Source organism: Zootoca vivipara, chromosome 13 (assembly GCF_965207765.1).
Source record: "Zootoca vivipara chromosome 13, rZooViv2.hap1.1, whole genome shotgun sequence".
Classification (NCBI taxonomy): domain Eukaryota; kingdom Metazoa; phylum Chordata; class Lepidosauria; order Squamata; family Lacertidae; genus Zootoca; species Zootoca vivipara.
The window spans coordinates 29,077,579-29,095,940 of record NC_142596.1 but is presented as its reverse complement, the minus strand read 5'-3'; the positions used below and the strand labels follow the sequence as shown (position 1 = coordinate 29,095,940).

General features: G+C 49.5%; 1 protein-coding gene across 1 annotated transcript; it reads left to right on the top strand.

Annotated features, from left to right (window-relative positions):
- The first annotated feature begins 36 nt into the window (after positions 1-36).
- DCTN5 (dynactin subunit 5) lies at positions 37-12,209 on the top strand. The gene is made up of 6 exons (XM_035131225.3): positions 37-143; positions 1,918-1,986; positions 2,590-2,708; positions 4,233-4,344; positions 10,325-10,427; positions 10,564-12,209. The coding sequence occupies exons 1-6, from the start codon at positions 96-98 to the stop codon at positions 10,659-10,661; spliced, it is 549 nt and encodes a 182-aa protein (XP_034987116.1). The 5' UTR covers positions 37-95; the 3' UTR covers positions 10,662-12,209.
- The last annotated feature ends 6,153 nt before the right edge of the window (positions 12,210-18,362 follow it).

Sequence of the window (18,362 nt, the reverse complement as noted above, 5' to 3'; positions counted from 1 at the left end):
GCCCGCGGGAGGGCGGAAGTGGGACGCTTGTACGGTAGCCCCGCGGGGACAATAGAGTCTGGGAGCCGCTCTGGGTGTGACGCGGGGGCTTCGCGATGGAGCTGAGCGAAATGCTCTACAACAAGTCCGAGTACATCGAGACGGTGCGTGTCGAGTCAAGGTGCTAGTCCTCTTTACCCGGGAACCAGGCCCGTGGGAGTGGGAGAAGCATCGCCATGCCAGGGCACTCACCTCAGAATAACGCATGAAACGTATGGAGGCAGAGCGGAGGCCACAATTCGATCGTTTTCCCCTCCCTCCCCGCATGCCTTGTCTTTTTAAAATTTATTTTAAGGCTATGGGTGGGGCCGCCTTTTGTTTCCTTCCTTTTTTAAAGTGCTATATAAGCCGCTCTGGAAGGCTGCCCCCCCTTTTTGCGTGAAAAGCAGGATGGAAAGTGTCTAAATAATATAATTGCAGCAGAGTGCAGGTTGTGATGGTGGGGTCTGGAAGGGCCTTTGGCTAGTACCTGAAAGGCATACCCTGTGGAGCCAGGAAGGCCCTCTCCCGACCCCCGACCCCACTTAGCTTCAGAGGGTGGGGGCATGCGGTGAAAAGTCTTATGCCACGATCACTGTGGCCCTCCAAGTACCTGGGTCCTAAGCTGGCAAAGGCTTTAAAGCAGGCTTCCCTGGCCTGGTGCCCTCTAGGTCTTTTGTATTCCAAAGCATCAGTAGGGCACCTGGTTGCTGAAAAGGTAAGAGAAATGGCTATTTGGAAACTAACCAACACCTAGTGAAGCAGTTTCAGTACCGGCAATGTGTGTGTCCATTGGCTATTCCCAATTAATAACCAGTTACCATGAAACATGGACCACTTATAAACGCCATCTCCAACTCCTCAAAAGATTCCATCAACGGTGTCTCCGAAAAAATTTAACCATCACTTGAGAAGACAGGTGAACTAATATCAGTGTACTGGAAGAAGCAAAGATCACCAGTTTGAAGCAATGATTCTTCAACATCAACTTTGTTGGACTGGTCATGTTGTGCGGTTGCCTGATTATTGTCTTCCAAAGCAACTACTCTATTCCGAACTTAAAAATGGAAAGCGTAATGCTGGTGGTCAACAAAAGAGGTTTAAAGACTGTCTCATGGCAAGTCTTTAAAAATGTAGTATAAACACTTGACAACTGGGAAACACTGGCCTGCGAGTGCTCCAATTGGGGAACAGCCTTTACCAAAGGTGTCATGGACTTTGAAGACACTCGAACTCAGGACACAACGGAGAAATGTGCTAGGAGGAAGGCACACTTGGCAAATCCACACCGTGATCAACTCCTGCCCAGAAACCAATGTCCCCACTGTGGAAGGATGTGTGGATCCAGAATTGGCCTCCACAGTCACTTACAGACTCTTTGTTAAAACCGTGTTTATGGAAGACAATCTTACTTGCCTACGCCAAAGAAGACCATGAACAGGAGTCAGCCCCTCCCTTATATGTAAAAAAACCCAGGTTCAACCCCCAGCTTCCTTGGGGTGGGGATGGTTAAATAGAGAGCTGTTGTCAGTCAGTGCTGAGGGAGGTGGGCCAATTGGTCTGACTTGGTATAAGGCAGCTTCCTATGACCTTATATGCTATTGGGTTGCGTTCATGCAAAGCCACTAAGAATTTTAAAAAATCCACAGTGAAATAATAAAATAATAGCATAACAGCACTTAATTATCATATCAAATGAAGCACAACCCACCCACCCCTGAAGAAATATTTAGAGGCAGGCATACCACATTGTGGTGGTTAATCTGGAGGTCATTGGGTTACAGATAACTATGGCCTTTTGGTGCTCCCACCCATATTGCAAAGACCACAGGGCTCTCGCCCAAGTCCCTTCTTGAAGAGCTTTGTTTTTGCTAATCATTTCTGCCTTTATCTCTTTAGGCATCTGGGAACAAAGTGAGCAGGCAATCTGTGCTGTGTGGAAGCCAGAACATCGTGCTCAATGGCAAGGTGAGAGGCCCTTGAACTCCAGAGGCTGCTTATGGGGCAGGGTAGGAAGGGATTCTAACTGCAGTGAACAGTTCATGGCCTACTGATAGATTCAAAGGATGGGAAATAAGACCTCTTGTTAAGGTAGGCCAGTGATTCCCAAAGTGAGTGGGGGGGGGGAGAAGTGAAATTACCTGGAGGGTACTCAGAGGCAGGGGGGCTCTTGAGGTGGACCCCTTCAAGTGTGTTGATTGTGTGTTTACAATTGACCAGGCTATAGAAAACTGCGAAACACCTTTCTTCCTTCATATTTCAAGTTTTACTGCTCTTCTCATTTTCAAAGCCGTTTCCTAAATTTATGTTTTAAATTGTTTCTATGCTTTTTAAAATTGAGAACCATCTAGGGAGGCTCTTTGGCCGTATAACACAACATAAAAATACTATAATAAATAAAAGATAATCTTGACACAGGCTGTACCTGGGGGTGGTTCTTACAGCAACCAAGGAAGATGAGCCATTTGGTGTGTTGTTCAGATTTACATGAATCCCATCTTATTTGCATGTTTCTCAGGGTCCCATCCTGCTTTGACAAAACTGCAGTAATTCTCTTCTTTTCCCATTCAGACAATTGTCATGAATGACTGCATAATCCGAGGGGACTTGGCCAATGTGAGAGTTGGGCGCCACTGCGTGGTCAAAAGCCGAAGTGTCATCCGTCCACCTTTCAAGAAATTCAGCAAGGGGTAGGAGTTGCTTGGGACAAGGTGGGAGGGCTTCCTTGAAACAGGGTAGTGCTGAGTTTTGAGTTCAAGGAGCTGGGTTCTTTAATAAACATACAACCCTAGACTGATAATCCCAACTGCTTGATTCCTTTTGATATCTCTCTCCCCCCCCATTTGAATATCCTTTGGCAGAAGTGACAACTATCCATAGAAGATTATTGAGAAATCATCACATACACATCCCAACTTCAAAAGTGTGGGGGTTAGTGAAGGTGACTTATGCTGCCTGGCTCCATTGTTTTGGTCCGTTTTTAGATTAAGGAATTTGAGTAGAGAAGAGTGTATACAATTTTTTAGCCTACATATCTATGGTTAGATAGCTCCAGCAAAGTCCCAGCAACCAGCTGCTCACCAGGGCTTGCATAGTGCTGTGTTTGCTTACCCACATTGTTTGATTTCAGTCATGATGCCATGCCATTGACAGATGAGCAGCCCCTCCCAGCTGTCAAACTTGACCCATGGTTGGTGAGGGAGATTACCAGTCCCACCAGCTGAATCTACTTCCTTAATATAATTGTTCAAAGAGTGCATGGGACCTTTCCTGGTGATGATGAGCCTGGGAGGTTAAGGATCCCACATACTTGGAAATGGAGACTTTGCTGAGAGGGTGATTGCTGTCTCAGTGGAAGTGGAAGGAGATCTCTGCATTGGCCTCTAGCCAAAAGACAGCAGTCCTAGACATTGTGGGGCTGGTGTACTGCCTTACATCTGCTTCTTGACATGGCTGCCGCCCAAACCTACCGTAAGGATGGGCAGAGCGGAAGAGCTTTGGTTGGAGGTGTTAGGATCTACACACGAGTAGGACCTTGGCAAAGACACATGCCCAACTGGCATGTTCTCTCCCTCCTGTTCGATCGTTCGGGAGCTTCAAAAGCTTTCTCCAACCCGCACATCAGAGCGACTGATGCCGAGAAACATCAGCACACTTACAGATTCATTGAGTTTGCGCAGTTGTGTAATAGAACTCAGCAACCCAGCATTTTGGCTAATCTATGTTTATTTACATATAAACACACTCGGAGCACTGCAACATGGCTCCCCCTCTCTCTAGCATCAGACAGCAAAGAGAATGAACAATGGACAGTAGTACCACTTCAGGAAACACAGTAACACAAACATCCTGTCTTCGTCACTTCCCACTCTGGAATGAAAACATACACCATCATGACATAAACAGCAATCCCATGACAGCAGACACGGGGAATGAATCTTCCACAGGAGGTTGCCAACTGTGAGGAATTTTTTTTGGGGGGGGGGGGGAATCCAGGAAATCTTTGTGTTCTTCCTTGCCAATCCCACTTGGGTATTGGTAGCTCCTGGGCATGCTGCATGTTGTTTGATCAAGCTTTGCAAGTCATCCTCACCAAATTTGTTATGGTTCTGGGGCTTCAGTGATTAGATTATATTTTATTTTTGGTGGGGTGGGTGTTGCTGGCTGTAAATCTGCCCCCGCTCCCTCAACACACATGTATATTGCTTCTTCAGGGTTGCATTTTTCCCTCTGCACATCGGTGACCACGTTTTCATTGAGGAGGACTGTGTCGTCAATGCAGCTCAGATCGGCTCCTATGTCCACATAGGCAAGAACTGTGTCATTGTAAGTGTGTCTCCCCTTGGGCATCCTGTAAAGTCTATGTAGCATAACAGTCCCACTGAATTTCAAGCAGTTGCACAGGGGCCAAAAGAACCTAAGAAGAGTCTGCTGGGCCAGGTCAAAGGGGGCTCATCTGGTCAATCATTTTGTTCTCATAGTGGCTAACCAGATGCCTGTGGGCAACTAGCCAGGGTATTTATTTGGCTCAGAATCAAGTTTTATTTATTTACTGCATTTATATGCCACCTTTCCTCCAGGGATCTCAAGGTGGACTACATCATTCTCCTCTACCCTGTTTTATCCTCACAACAACACTGAGGAGGTAGGTTAGGCAGTCCCCGGCCCAAGGTCACCCAGTGAACTTCTTAGCTGAGTGGGGATTTGAACCCTGGTATCTTCCAGGTCCTAGTCTGACACCAACCACTACACCACATGGGCTCTCTAGTTCACCCTGAGGCTCTTGTAAGTCTGGATGCCTAAACAGATTACACTCCAGTTCAAGATCCACACATGCACCCATTCAAATGGAACTTCCTGGCCATGTCAATGTTTGGCTGGGGAGGCAGGCGGAAGCTGAGACCCATTCATATGCCAGAGATTTCAACTTGTGGAGTGGAGCCTTTCTGCTCCTGGTCAGCTGCTTGCTGCGGCTGCCAAACTCCAGTCCCAGCTGCAGTGTTCCCCTCTTGTCTGCAACAGTGCAGGGCACCAGCTAATGGCAGGAGGGTGGGGTCATGGCGATGGGAAGGGCTGTGGCTTGGCAGGCCTGTCAGGAGATTTCTGCTGCTCACCTAGCAGAGCTCCACCTGGGGCAGCAGCAGGAGTTTGGTCTGTGCGGTTCTTTTTGTGTTGTGGGGCGTGGACGCAACTTCAGACTGAGGGAACTGAGAAGCAGGCCCCAACTTCTGTATGCAATGCAGATGCTCTAGCACTAAGCATTGGGAAAGGGCCATAGCTCATTGGTACAGCATCTGCATTGCATGCAGAAGGTCCTAGGTTCAATCCTCAGTAGCATCTCCAAGTAGGGCTGAGAGAGATCTCTGCCTGAAACCATGGAGAACCATTGCTTCCAGTCAGTGTTGACAATACTGAGTAGATGGACCAAGGGCCTGATTCAGTATAGGGCAGCAACCTATGTTCTTATGAAAAAGTTATTGAGTGAAAGTGTGTGCATGGTTCTGCACTGCACAGGATGAGCAGCATGCCAGTGACAGGGCTGATGGCCAAATCCGGTCACCCCCTGTCTTCATGCCTGGGCAACTCCAGGACATGGGTAAAAAAACCCAGCAGAGTCTACTCTTTGTAGAGATCAAAGAAAAACAAATACAAAGGAAGCAGGATTCTTCAGTAAGAGTTTTACTGAGGCTTAAATGCATACAGGAACTTACTGGGTTCCCAGTAAGGCAAAATCTTTGCTCCAAAACGCATCCAGTTACAGAAGCAAAATCACACAATATACATGGAAAGAAAAGTAAAGAGCAGGATGGAGGACAGAAGATAATAATAATAATAATAATAATAATAATAATAATAATAATAATAATAATAAATTTTTATTTATACCCCGCCCTCCCCAGTCAAAAACCGGGCTCAGGGCGGCTGACACCAACAGAACCACAATAAAACATAAAAACAATTAATTAAAATACAGATTAAAATACAGTATTAAAATTTAAAGTGCAGCCTCATTTCAAGTAGGCCATAAGTGGCTGACACCAACAGAACCACAATAAAACATAAAAACAATTAGTTAAAATACAGATTAAAATACAGTATTAAAATTTGAAATGCAGCCTCATTTCAAGTAGGCCATAAATCCAAGCCGTGAGGGAGAAAAACACAGGGGTCAGGCTGAGTCTAACCCAAAGGCCAGGCGGAATAGCTCTGTCTTGCAGGCCCTGCGGAAAGATGACAAATCCCGCAGGGCCCTGGTCTCCTGGGAAAGAGCGTTCCACCAGGTAGGGGCCAGTACTGAAAAGGCCCTGGCTCTAGTAGAGGCCAATCTAGCCATCTTATGACTCGGGATCTCCAGAATATTATTGTTTGTGGACCTTAAGGTCCTCCGCGGGGCATACCAGGAGAGGCGGTCCCGTAGGTACGAGGGTCCCAAGTCGCAGGCAGGGATATGTATCTCCCACTGAGGCAGCGACCTTGACTAGATAAACGCAGCTGCAAGCTTGTTCTGTTGTGAACACGCTAGAAAGTTCAGGAAGATTCTAGTAGATTCTACATCCATAAAACTTCCATCCCTGACAGTTAGAACCTCTCTATGCACCTAACCCTTTCTGAACAGACTTAATGAAGCCATCCCCAATTAACAGCCATGGGGTTGTATCCAACTAACTCCTGTTCAGGGTTAGTAGACCCACTGAAATAAGTGAACCTAAGTTAGTAAAGCCCATGACTGGATATGGGTCTGCTCTGAGTAAGGCTAACATGGGTACAATCCAGTGATTCATCAGTGTGTGAGAGAAACACAATTTGTCTGAGAGAAAAAGGCATCATATCTGTGTAATGTGGTTAGCAATAAAAGACACACCCATAAACCTATAACACACAATTTCCATGGCTGAGTGTAAGAACATAAGAGTATGTTGCTGGATCAGGCTAGTGGCCCATCTAATCCAGCATCCTGTTCTCACAGAGGCTGAGCAATTGCCTATGGTAAACGAGCAAGCAGAATGCAAGAGCAGCTCTCCCCTCCTGTTGTTTCTACCAACTGGTATTCAGAAACATTGCTGCTTCCAGGTGTGGAGGTACAGCACAGCCCTCATAGCTAGTAGTCATTGAGAGCCCTCTGCTCCATGATATTGCCGAGCCCTCTTTTAAAGGGCCTTCTCGGCAGTGGCACCCTCCCTGTGGAAAGCCCTCTCATCAGATGTCAAGGAGATAAAGAATTGCACAACTTTTAGGAAACCTCTGAATGCAGCCCTGTTCTGACATTTTATTATTATTTATATTTTTCTGGAAACCACCCAGAATAGCTGAGGAGGCCCAGCCAGAGGGGCGGTGTAATAATAATAATAATAATAATAATAATAATAATAATAATAATGGTTATCCAAGTTGGTGGCCATCCTGTGGCAATATGGCTGTGAAGCTGTACCCACGTGACCTGTTGACAACTTGCCCAAGTGCCTGTTGAGAGATCCCAGGAGAGCGTATCAATCTCAGCCCCAATTGTAGCAACCTTCTCCTCTGTCCTTCACCGTCCAGCACTAGTATTTTTTTTTTAAAAAAAAAAGCCCTGCGTGACTCAGTGTTTGCACTTTAAATGCCACTTGGCTCCCCTGCTCTTTTGTCAACGGGCATTGCAGCGGATCTCTCCTACAAAGTGGCCTTAGCTCAAGCGCCAGCTGCTCGTGGGGGCTGCCCTGAATAGCGCTTTGTTCCCAGAGTTGGCACCAGTTCAGAGGCCTTGGCTTGTCAGCCTTGCTGGTAAATGCGAAGAGGACAGCTTACCTGAACAAGATACCGCTGTGGTTTGGCCTGTGTGGAGATACCCGAGGAGGGAGCATGTTTCCTGAACACAAGAAGAGCCTGCTGGATCAGGCCAAAGGAAGCCCATCTAGTCCAGCATCCTGTTATCACAGTGGCCGACCAGATGCCTGTTATGGGAAACACTTAAGCAGGATCTGAGCACAAGAGCCCTCTCCTCTCTTGTGGTTTCCAGCAACTGGTATTCAGAAGCATTGCTGTCTCCCAACTGTGGAGGCAGAGCATAGTCATACTGGCTAGTAGCCATTGATAGGTCGCCCCTCCATGAATTTGTCCAGTCCTCTTTTAAAGACATCCAAGTTGGTGGCCATCACTGCCTCCTGTGCGAATGAGTTCCACAATTTAACTATGCACTGTTTTGAGGAAGTTTAACTATGGGCCATTTGGAGAACGACTTAGTTTTATCTGTCATGAATCTTCCTATCTCCCTGAAAAGGGGGGCAGACTGTCTGTGTCTCTTTAAAGAGAGGGCACGTCTGATCTCCCAATGGAGTCTTCCTGATGGGAATGATTCCCCTCTCTGGCAGCCAAACCAAACAACAAACTTCAGAACGAGGTAACTCGAGAGCTCTCTGAATCTCTCCCACATCCCCACCTGAGCAAACATTGTTAGGTTTTTATTTGCTGAGAGAACAGAGCTTCTGGCTGTCCGGGGACTGCAGTGTGTGGGACGTGACTCCCGCTTACCTGTCCCAGAACCTGTCTTTGGCACCTGACCTGAGCAACTCGGCTCCTCTCATGCCCAGGAACTGCGGCCCAGAGGTGTCTGAAGCGAAAACACACCTTTGCCAGAACAATAAAAGATCCAGTGTTAATCACTACACTTTGCTCACCTGCTCAAGCAGGTTCTATGGGAACTTCAGCTGGAGCAGGGGAGCTGTGTCCCTGCAGATGGAGTTGGACTGTACTGTAGTTCCCATTAGCCTTGACCATCTGCTGCATTGGCTGGAACTGATGGATTTGGAGGCATGGTTTCCCCACCCTTAAACTAGAGTGTGGTACAGAAAAACAAAAGACAGGCCTGCTGAATCAGGCCAAAGGGGGCCCATCTTTTCACAGGGGCTGACCAAATGCCCCAATGGAAAGCCCACGCACAAGAGCACTCTCCCGGTGCTTTCCAGCAACTGGTATTCAGAGGTATCCTGCCTCTGACAGTGGAAGTAGAACAGAGCCGAAGTGGCTAGCAGCCATCAATAACCCTCTCTTCCATGAATTTGTCAAATCCTATTTTAAAGCCATCCAAGTTGGGGACCGGGATGCGGGTGGCACCGTGGGTTAAACCACAGAGCCTAGGGCTTGCCGATCAGAAGGTCGGCAGTTCGAATCCCCACAACGGGGTGAGCTCCCATTGTTCGGTCCCTGCTCCTGCCAACCTATCAGTTCGAAAGCACGTCAAAGTGCAAGTAGATAAATAGGTACCGCCCCGGCGGGAAGGTAAATGGCGTTTCCATGCGCTGCTCTGGTTTGCCAGAAGCGGCTTAGTCATGCTGGCCACATGACTTGGAAGCTGTCTGCGGACAAACGCCAGCTCCATCGGCCTATCGAGCGAGATGAGTGCCACAACCCTAGAGTCGGTCACGACTGGACCTAATGGTCAGGGGTTCCTTTACCTTTACCTAAGTTGGGGACCACCATTGCCTCCTGTCGGACTAAGTCCCATAGTTTAACCATGCAGTTACACACACACACTCTTGGTGCCTTTTCATATATTTTTATTCTTTGCTGGGTGGTCTGCAGGCCACACCAAGCCCCCCTCTGCCTTCCCCCCAGCTGTTTCTGCTGGCTGTTGGCTCTCTGTGCCATGTGTGGAAAGGCTTTGGACCTCCCAGATGTTGCTGAACTACAGCTCCCATCAGCCCCAGAAAGCATGGCCAGTGGCCTGAAATGATGTGAGTGTTAGTTCAACAACACCTGGATGACCAAAGGTTCCCCACCCTTGGACTGCCCCAGAGGCAGTTGGCCAGGTGCTTCTTTGTTAAACATCTGATAAAGCCAGGCATTTACCTCTAGTTCTTCAGACGTGCTGACTGTGCACGCTCCCCTGATCCAAGCTCCCTGCACATTGCTCTTGCTACAGAAACACAAAGGGGGGGGAGGTGAGCCAGCAGTTTGATTCCTTACCCAATATTAGTGCTGCAAACCACACATAGAATTGTAGAGTTGCAAGGGAGTCCTGTGGGCCAGCTAGTCCAACCCCCTTCAACACAGGAATCACAGCTAAAGAAACCTTGACAGATAGCCATCGAAACTGTTTAAAAAACCTCCAATGAAGGAGCGTCTACAGTACTCAGAAGGAAAGTCCTGAAGTGCTGTAGTTGGTGAGATTGCCAGTTAAGAACAAAACCATCCCCTTGGATGCAGTTGAGCATTTGGGCTGCCTGCTGGCCCTTTAAGCCTGGAGGTCCAGGGCATGAGTGGCAGGTGGAAGATTAGGAACCTGGGGCCTGTTCTAATTCCAAACTGACTTGTGGCACATCCTTTTTAGGGTCGCCGGTGCGTCCTCAAAGACTGCTGCAAGATCCTCGACAACACAGTCTTGCCTCCGGAAACGGTGGTCCCACCTTTTACTGTCTTTGCAGGCTGCCCAGGTAAATGGGGAAAAAGGGTGGGGGGAGGCCTGCCCTATAAAGCTGTGTGTGCCTCACTCAAAGTGGGACAGTGACCACACAGCAAAGGATGTTCCTTAATGCCAGGCTGGCTGCTCACACTCCACTTCACCCCCAGGGCTCTTCTCTGGAGAACTTCCCGAGTGCACACAGGAGCTGATGATTGACGTCACCAAGAGCTACTACCAGAAGTTCCTGCCCCTCACCCAGGTCTAGCCGTCTCCACCCAGCCCTCCCGTGGCCCTCTGCAGGAGGAAGAGTGGGAAGAAGCTTCGGCGTGACTGGCGTGGCTTGTGAGAGTCCTGCAAGCAGCTGGCCCCAGGCCCGACTGGCAGACTCTGCCAGAAGCTGCCTTGTATAACACCACCTTCCCTCTTTGGCCATCCCCTTCATTCCTCTGCCTCACACCCTTGCCCACGACCTGGACTGTTCTGTCCCATATGGGAGGCCTTTTCCCACTGACCACCATAGCCCTGCCACTGACCAGCCTGGACTAACCCCACTGTCTACTCCTTCACTTGTGAGAGACACACATGTTATTTATTTATCCCTAGTCCAGGGCGCATTGGAATGTGAAATGGGCAGAGACAAACCTCCTGAGCCTACAAGCGGGGTGTGTGTGTGTGTGTCCTGTGTGCTTCTGCTGTCATCTTCCCCCCCCCCCAACACATTCCTAATTAGAGGCAAACGTGACTAGAGGCCCCTCGGCACCCTCTCCTCCAGGCAGGTGCGTATGTAGCCTCCCTCCCTCCCTGCCACTTTCCAGTGGTAAAGGCTCTGCTCCCTGCCTGGACAAGATGAGAAAGTGGTCATCTATTTGGCCCTTGAGGGCTTCCCAGCAAGTCTCCATCTCCACTTCATACGACTCTTGTGAAGGCCATCGTAGATGGGGGGCATGCACTGTGACCCAGATCAACAGTCTGTCCAGATTACCCCTCCCCTTTGTCAGCCGCATATTTTTCAGGCAGCGAGATATATGTGACTCAAGGGTGGCACTGAGGAAGTGACCTGGCACTTAGCAGAAGCAATCCACTCTTGAACACATGCCCTCGGCAAGCAGCTGCTTTGACCCATTTCTTCCTAAAGGGGGCAGCTTTGTAGAGGTTGTTCCAGAGCATAGGGCTTGAGTGCAGGCAGGAGGTGGGTGGCCTTGTGGATTTTGCGAAGGGGGGGGTGTCCCTGCACAGGGTTATGATTAGGGGTAGTATGTCTGGAAGGGCATAGGGCAGGGACAGGGCTCCTGTTGTTCTTCGGAAGTTGCTAGATTCCCAACTCCCACCTTGCCTGACCAGGCTGGCTGATGGGAGTCCAGCATCACCTGGCAGGCCACGGCTTCCCCATGGCTGAGTCATCTGCAAGAGAAGGTTGTGTCCTTCCCTTTAGGGTAGACACGGCTGGAAAACATGAAGTAACCAGCTTCCATCTGGGGATGCAAATGACTCCCACCCCTGCCATATATGCTCTGCCGATCCTTTGCTTCTTTCCAGATCAAACCCCCAGTCCATTGGTTTGGTGGCTGTGCGCATCCCTGGTTCCCACCCAGCTGCTTCCTGAATGTTGGATACAGGCCCAGCATACTGGCAGGCAGGCGGGTGGGTGTGAGTCTTCTTTTCATCTGTTCTACGGCACGTACGGCTTTGCCACCCATTAACTAGCCATGGCCTCTCCAAACACAGAAGCGTGGAGGAGCTGCTGTTAACCATCGCTTCACTGGCCGCCTTGTTTATACTTTGCTGTCCACAAATTAAAATCCTCTCAACTAGGTCAAGTGCTTTGAAGTGGTAATTTTCCTCCAACAAATCTTCTGGAAACAGAGCGGGGGGGGGGAGTGTCCTACTGGCATCATCACCTACTTTTTGGGGGGGGGTTGCTAGCTGCACCTCTCCTTGGTGAAATCTCCAACTGCTGAATAAATGGGGCTGCTCAACCAGCCACCCAGACTAACCCAGCCCGGCTACCTGTAAGTGATTCCACACCTAGAATTCTAGAATTGTAGAGTTGGGAGGGACCTCAGAGGTCATCTAATCCAAACCCCTCTAGCGAAGGAGAGTCCACCAGGGGATCCTGCTTCCTCTTACTTTGTGTTTAAAATGGTCTTTTAAAGAGCTTTTACAACCAGAGATGCCTGTGTCAGCCTGACCTCCAGAGCTGTTGGCATGGCACCGAAGGCAGTGTGGAGGCAGCTTCCATCCTCCAGGGCTGTGCTTTTCAGAGGGTGGCCTTGGGGTACAAATCTCAGCGTAGGCAGGAGGGCTTCTGCCTCCAGCGCTGCTGCCTGCTGCTGCTCTCCTTGATGCCAAGTAAGGAGGGAAAGGATGAGCGCCCCCCCCTCCGGTTCTTTGTGCCAGGTCCTTCCTCCCATGTCAAGCAGCTGCACGTGGCGGTGAACTGGTTTGAGCCTGTGCTTCCTCAAAAGAGCCCAGTTTGGACCCAGTGCCTGAAACGGTACAGAGCCAAGGCCCAGCAAACTTCTCATGGGGCTCTACCAAATACCCTACAATGCAGCAAACTCCTCTGGTGGATACCCGCCTTATTTAATGGCCTCTGCTGTTGAACAATAGGGCTGCAAGGCCCGTCATTGGAAAAATTCAATCCTTAAGGTGGTCAGGATCAAAGCTGCTTGGGGCTTTAACCACCACCACCCCAAATCCAGCCAGGTCCCACAAAACCAGCTTTGCAAATGCAGGGCTGGAGGGGCTCTTAGCCAGTTGGGTGACCCAACATCGGGCAATGTCAAGGGCTCCTTTCCAGCTGCCCAGTTAACCAAAGAGGTCTCTTAAAAGCCTAAAGCTGCCAGCAGTGTGCCCGGAGGCTCTCCCAGTTGCTTAATGCAATCTCTCTACAGCTCACAAATCTCCATGTTCCCCCATTTAATCTCTCTGTGTTCTCAACTGAACATTTCCTGGACCGCGCAAGTGATAAACAGCCGGATTGGAGGGCTGGCCCTGGCGTGTCCCATCAGAAGATCTGAGAGCACCTTTGTCACAGCCAGAAGCAGACTTCTTGCCACATGCTTGCCATATCAGGGTCGATAAGGGCCGCTATCCTTGAAGGTGGCTATCAGGGTGAAGAAACCAGAATAAACAGTTGTGAAATGTGCAAATGCGACTTGTGCCGAGCTGGGCACACTCTTTGCAGAAAGACTGGACCAGGCTGGAACTGAACTGCCCAAGGGTGGCTGGAGGAACGTTGGAGAAGCTCAGCTCCCAATTAAAATGAAAAGTGTAAAACGTGAATCCTGATTTGCAGGCGGTTGGGCTAGATGACCCCTGGGGTCCCTTCCAACTCTACAATTCCAAGATCCAGCCTTTCACTGGAACAATGTAAGGGCTGATGCCCCTCAATGAGCAGTCACTAAGGATGAGTCCTGTAGCAAGGCCCTCAGCTGTGTCCGGCTGTAGTCACCTGACTCGTTCTGCATGCTTTCTCCCCCTCTCCCTTACCTGTCCCCCCCCCAAAATCCCATGCTGGTGTCCAAGGAAATTAGTTCCACAGCAGGCTGCAGTGGCAGGGGGAGCTTGCAGGCAGGAGTGACAACAACAACAACAAAATGGATAGGATGAGAATCTTTGCAGCAAAGAACTCATAGAATTGCAGAGTTGAGAGGCAGATCCAGGGTCATCTAGTCCAACCCCCTGCAATGCAGGAATATGCTTTAAAGGTATATTGTCAAAAGGCTATATTCCCTTGAGGGTAAATCTATTGTTCTCTCCCATGCCACCCACATGCAGTGGCGGGCGTGAAGGGAGTCTGAAGGGAGTGGTGAACTCTGCCAGGGCATGGAGCACTGCTTGCCCATGCTGTGGGGTCTGAACGGATCGCTTGACAAGGGCTTCTGTCTTAGGGAGAAATCAAGCTACCTTGCCGGAGATGGAGGTTTTAGATTCCCCCCTCCCACAGCCAGACTACAATACACCCCCCAAAAAGGGAAGAAACCAATCAAGACCACAATTGAGGGCTGGCTACGGTGTGTCCTATCGGAAGCGCCGAGGTCACCTTTGTCACCATCAAAAGCAGAGGTCCTGCACGCTTCCCACATCAGGGCTGATAAGGGCCGCCATCCTAGAAAGCGGCTATCAGGGTGAAGAAACCAGAACAAACAGTTGTGGTAAAGGCAAAGGCAACTTGTGCTGAGCTGGGCAGTCTCTGCCCAAGGTGGCTGCAGGGATTCTGGCTACGCCTGGAGAATGTCAGCTCCACTTAAAATTGAATGTGTAAAACCTTGTGATTTCTGCTTTGCAGGGGGTTGGACTGGATAGTGCTTTGGGACTCTTCCAACTCTACAATCCTTTGGTTCTATGAATAAAGCCAAACCAGTACCGGGGAATAATCTACTATGGGGCAGAGCCAGGAAAGAAACTGGCAAGGCCACCACTTCTTGTCGTTTACAGCTCCGCTATGAAACCACTCAGACCCTAATCATTCATGATCTGCAGCCTGTTCTGCACAAGGACGCCTTCCCTTTCACAGACCTTGCGTGGCAAGGATCTATTGACTGCTCCTCAACCTCAAAGAGCTACTGCTCAGCAGCAACAGAGAGCAAAGATGTACACACAGGGAGCAGCCACTGCGGTCGACCCACACCCATCACTGCCCCACAGCCTTCAGGAGGCCGCTCAGGCAGGAATGTGGCCCTCAGGATGGAAAAGGTCTTCACTGGCTGGCAGCAACAGTTCTCTAGGGTTTTCAGGTGCAGCCTTGCCCAGCCCCACCTGGCACTGCTGGGGATTTGAAATGCGGGTGGGAACACCTGCCGGTCAGTCGTCTGATATCACAGTGACATCAAGTTTAACCCACAGGGCAGAACACGGTTGGCAGAGTGAACTCACACTCACGTCCAGCTTGCAGGCTTCTGACGGGTATCTGGTTGGCCCCTATGATGACAGGATGCAGGACTAGATGGGCCACTATAGATTTGAGGCAGGGAGCCTGGCACAAGCCTCCCTGATTTAGTTAAGTGGTGCAGTTGCCTCTGCCAATGCCCAGCCCTTTTCTGATTCAGCAACCGTTACAGGGAAAGCACCCTTTCCTTAGTTCGGAAGACCGAGCCCACTTTCTCAGTGCACACGCCCACACTTACATCCCAGCCCCACAAAACACACAAACAGCATTTATAAAAATACACACCTGCCTTCCTTTTTCCAATGTGTCAATAGCAGCAAGATAAAGGCTATAATAAAGTCCCTTTCAATTACTGTTGTTTGCAGATCTTGGGCCTTGGTGTTGTTGCAAAGGTAACCTTACCTGGCCCATCATGAGGCACCAGGTGGATTGCTGGGCAGCAGAGCACACAGGAAGCCAGCAGGGGAGGGATGGGCAGCAGGGAGTGGAGCACTGGCAGCTCTCTGAAGTATCCTTAAAATAAGAGACCACCAATACTGCAGCATCTTGCAGGGGGTTGTACATCCTTAACATGCCTGAGTTGCAAGGAGGCCCAGCTGATTTCTTGATCATGGAACACAAGGGCTGCATTTGGAGGCTGCTGGTGAAATAAGTTCCTCTCTACACCTCCCAAGCACAATCAGTGCTACATTCTGCTTTTGGTCAACTCTTGCAGCCACGTATTGGGCAGTGCCTGTGACGTCAATGATAGTATTGGAGGCAGTATGTCTGAATACCAGTGGCTGGGAATCACAAGCAAGGAAAGAGCACTGCTGCGGCACTCGTGCCGTGCTTGCAGGCTTCCCATTGGGACATCTGGTTGGCCATTGTGAGAACGGGATGTTGGACCTTTGGTTTGATCCAGCGCGGTTCCACCATTGAGCTATGGCTCCATCACTAAAAGCTATCCAAGGACCTCCAGTGTCAGAGGCAGCATGGCCCTGAATACCAGTTGCTGTTACACTCATGTCCTCCTTGTGGCTTCTCATTGGCTGTTGTGAGAGTAGGATGCAGGACTAGATGGGCCCCCTTTGGCCTGATCAGCAGTCAGACTCTTCTGGTGTTCTTCAGATAACTCACCTGGCTCATCCCTGTGCAATTACAGGACTTTTAAAGGGGGGGCTTTTAATTTACTTTTCAAAATTTTATACAGTCGTGCCTTGGTTCTCGAAGAGAATCCATTCCGGAAGTCCGTTTGACTTCTGAAAACATTCAAAAACCAAGGCATGGCTTCCGATTGGCTCCAGGAGCTTCCTGCACTCAATTGGAAGCCATGGAAGCAGTGTCAGACGTTTGGGTTCCAAAGAACGTTTGCAAACCGGAACACTCACTTTGCGGTGCTCGGTGTCAGGAGTATGGGCAGGAGTCAGGCTCTGGGGCCTGTAGTGCTTTGCAGGACTGGGGCCTGCCTCAGCTTGTGCTGGAAAAGCAAGGAGTGGCCACACAGGTGAAGACCTCAGCTTGTGCTGGAGAGGCAAGGAGTGGTCACTCAGGTGAGGCCACTTGATACCTCACTGCACCTGGTGGCAGGAGCTGGGATGGATAAAAGCTCAGCATTTCCCTTCAGCTCTTTGCCACAGCAACGCTATCCCTGCCTGGTTGCCTCTGGTCCCTTGCTCCTTGGACCCTTGCCTTGCCGACGCCTTGTTCCTTGGACCCCTGCCTCGCCGACGCCTTGCTCCATGGACCCTTGCCTTGCCAACGCCTTGATCCTCGACCCTTGGACCTTTGCCTTGCCGACGCCTTGCTCCTTGACTCCCAGAGCTTCGCCTCTGCCTTGCTCCTTGACCCTGCTGCTGCCTGTTGCTGGACCCTCAGCCCTGCACCTGTTCCTGCTTCTACACCACCATCTTGCCTCTGGTCCTGACGTCCTCAGCCAGGGCTTCAACTGCCTGCCGACCGGACCGTGACACTCGGGAGCCAATACGTTTGAGTCGCAAGGCGTTCAACAACCAAGGAACGACTGTATATGGTTTTGAAAGCACTTTGAGCAACCCAGTCCCACCTCCAGCGGTGTCTCACCATTTTCCCTTTCCCTGGAAGGATGTTGCCTTCTATCACCACCACCCTGTCTCTATCTCCCTCAACTTTTTATTGGGCTTTATAAATATCTCTCTCACCCAAACACTCGTATTTGCATACTTGGTTGTTTGAAGAATGGATCAGGCCTTTCTTGGGAAGTCTAACAGGCTTTCCAAGCATGTTGGCTTGAATATGTGACATGGGCAATTCAACACACCCAGCTCCGCTGCAAATTGAACAAACGGCAACAAAACCAACTAAATGTATTTGAAGCAAGCCTCCGTAGCTGGTCTGGCTACCATTTCCTCCAAGGGAGCTAGGTGGAACACTGATGGACACTGGCCCTGGGACCAACTCCAGCCAGCAAGGTCTCTGTTTACACAAGGGTGCATGCCTTCCTTCAACAACAAGCCATCCCTTCAACAACAACAACAACAACAATAATAAAATTTTATTTATACCCCGCCCTTCCCAGTCAAAACCGGGCTCAGGGTGGCTAACACCAATAAAATTACAATAAGACATAAAAGAAAGGAAAACAATTAATTTAAATACAGATTAAAATACAATACCGGTACTATCATCATTTTCATTTTAAATAGATAGACCTCTAATCAAACAAAAAGGGGGGTTGCCACAATATATACAGTACCAACAAATGAAGCATAAACAAACATTTCAAAACAGTACCCAGCTCAACATGACTGCTACCAAAAGCCAAAGGACATCCACACAGGGATTAAAGTTAATCGCCAGCTCTTTAAATTGGGTCTGGAAATGAACCGGATGTCAGCAGGGAGGCTATTCCACCAAAGTGGGTGTTGCAATGCTAGTCGCTCTGCAAACCAGAGTGCCTGACCCACCAGAAGGGCTTCATCTGATCATCTCGGTGTCCTAGTAAGTCTATAGGTGAAACTCAGAAAATTAGAATATCGTCGAAAAGTGCATTTATTTCAGTCATGCATCTTATTATTATTTATTTTTCTTTTAATTTTTACAAATGCTTTCTTTTGG

Bases quoted from the DNA above. Each gene is read 5' to 3' on its own strand.
- DCTN5 (XM_035131225.3), top strand. From the start codon at position 96: ATGGAGCTGAGCGAAATGCTCTACAACAAGTCCGAGTACATCGAGACG. The intron at 1,987-2,589 runs GTGAGAGGCCCT...TTTCCCATTCAG, and splicing joins ACATCGTGCTCAATGGCAAG to ACAATTGTCATGAATGACTG. The intron at 10,428-10,563 runs GTAAATGGGGAA...CTTCACCCCCAG, and splicing joins TGTCTTTGCAGGCTGCCCAG to GGCTCTTCTCTGGAGAACTT.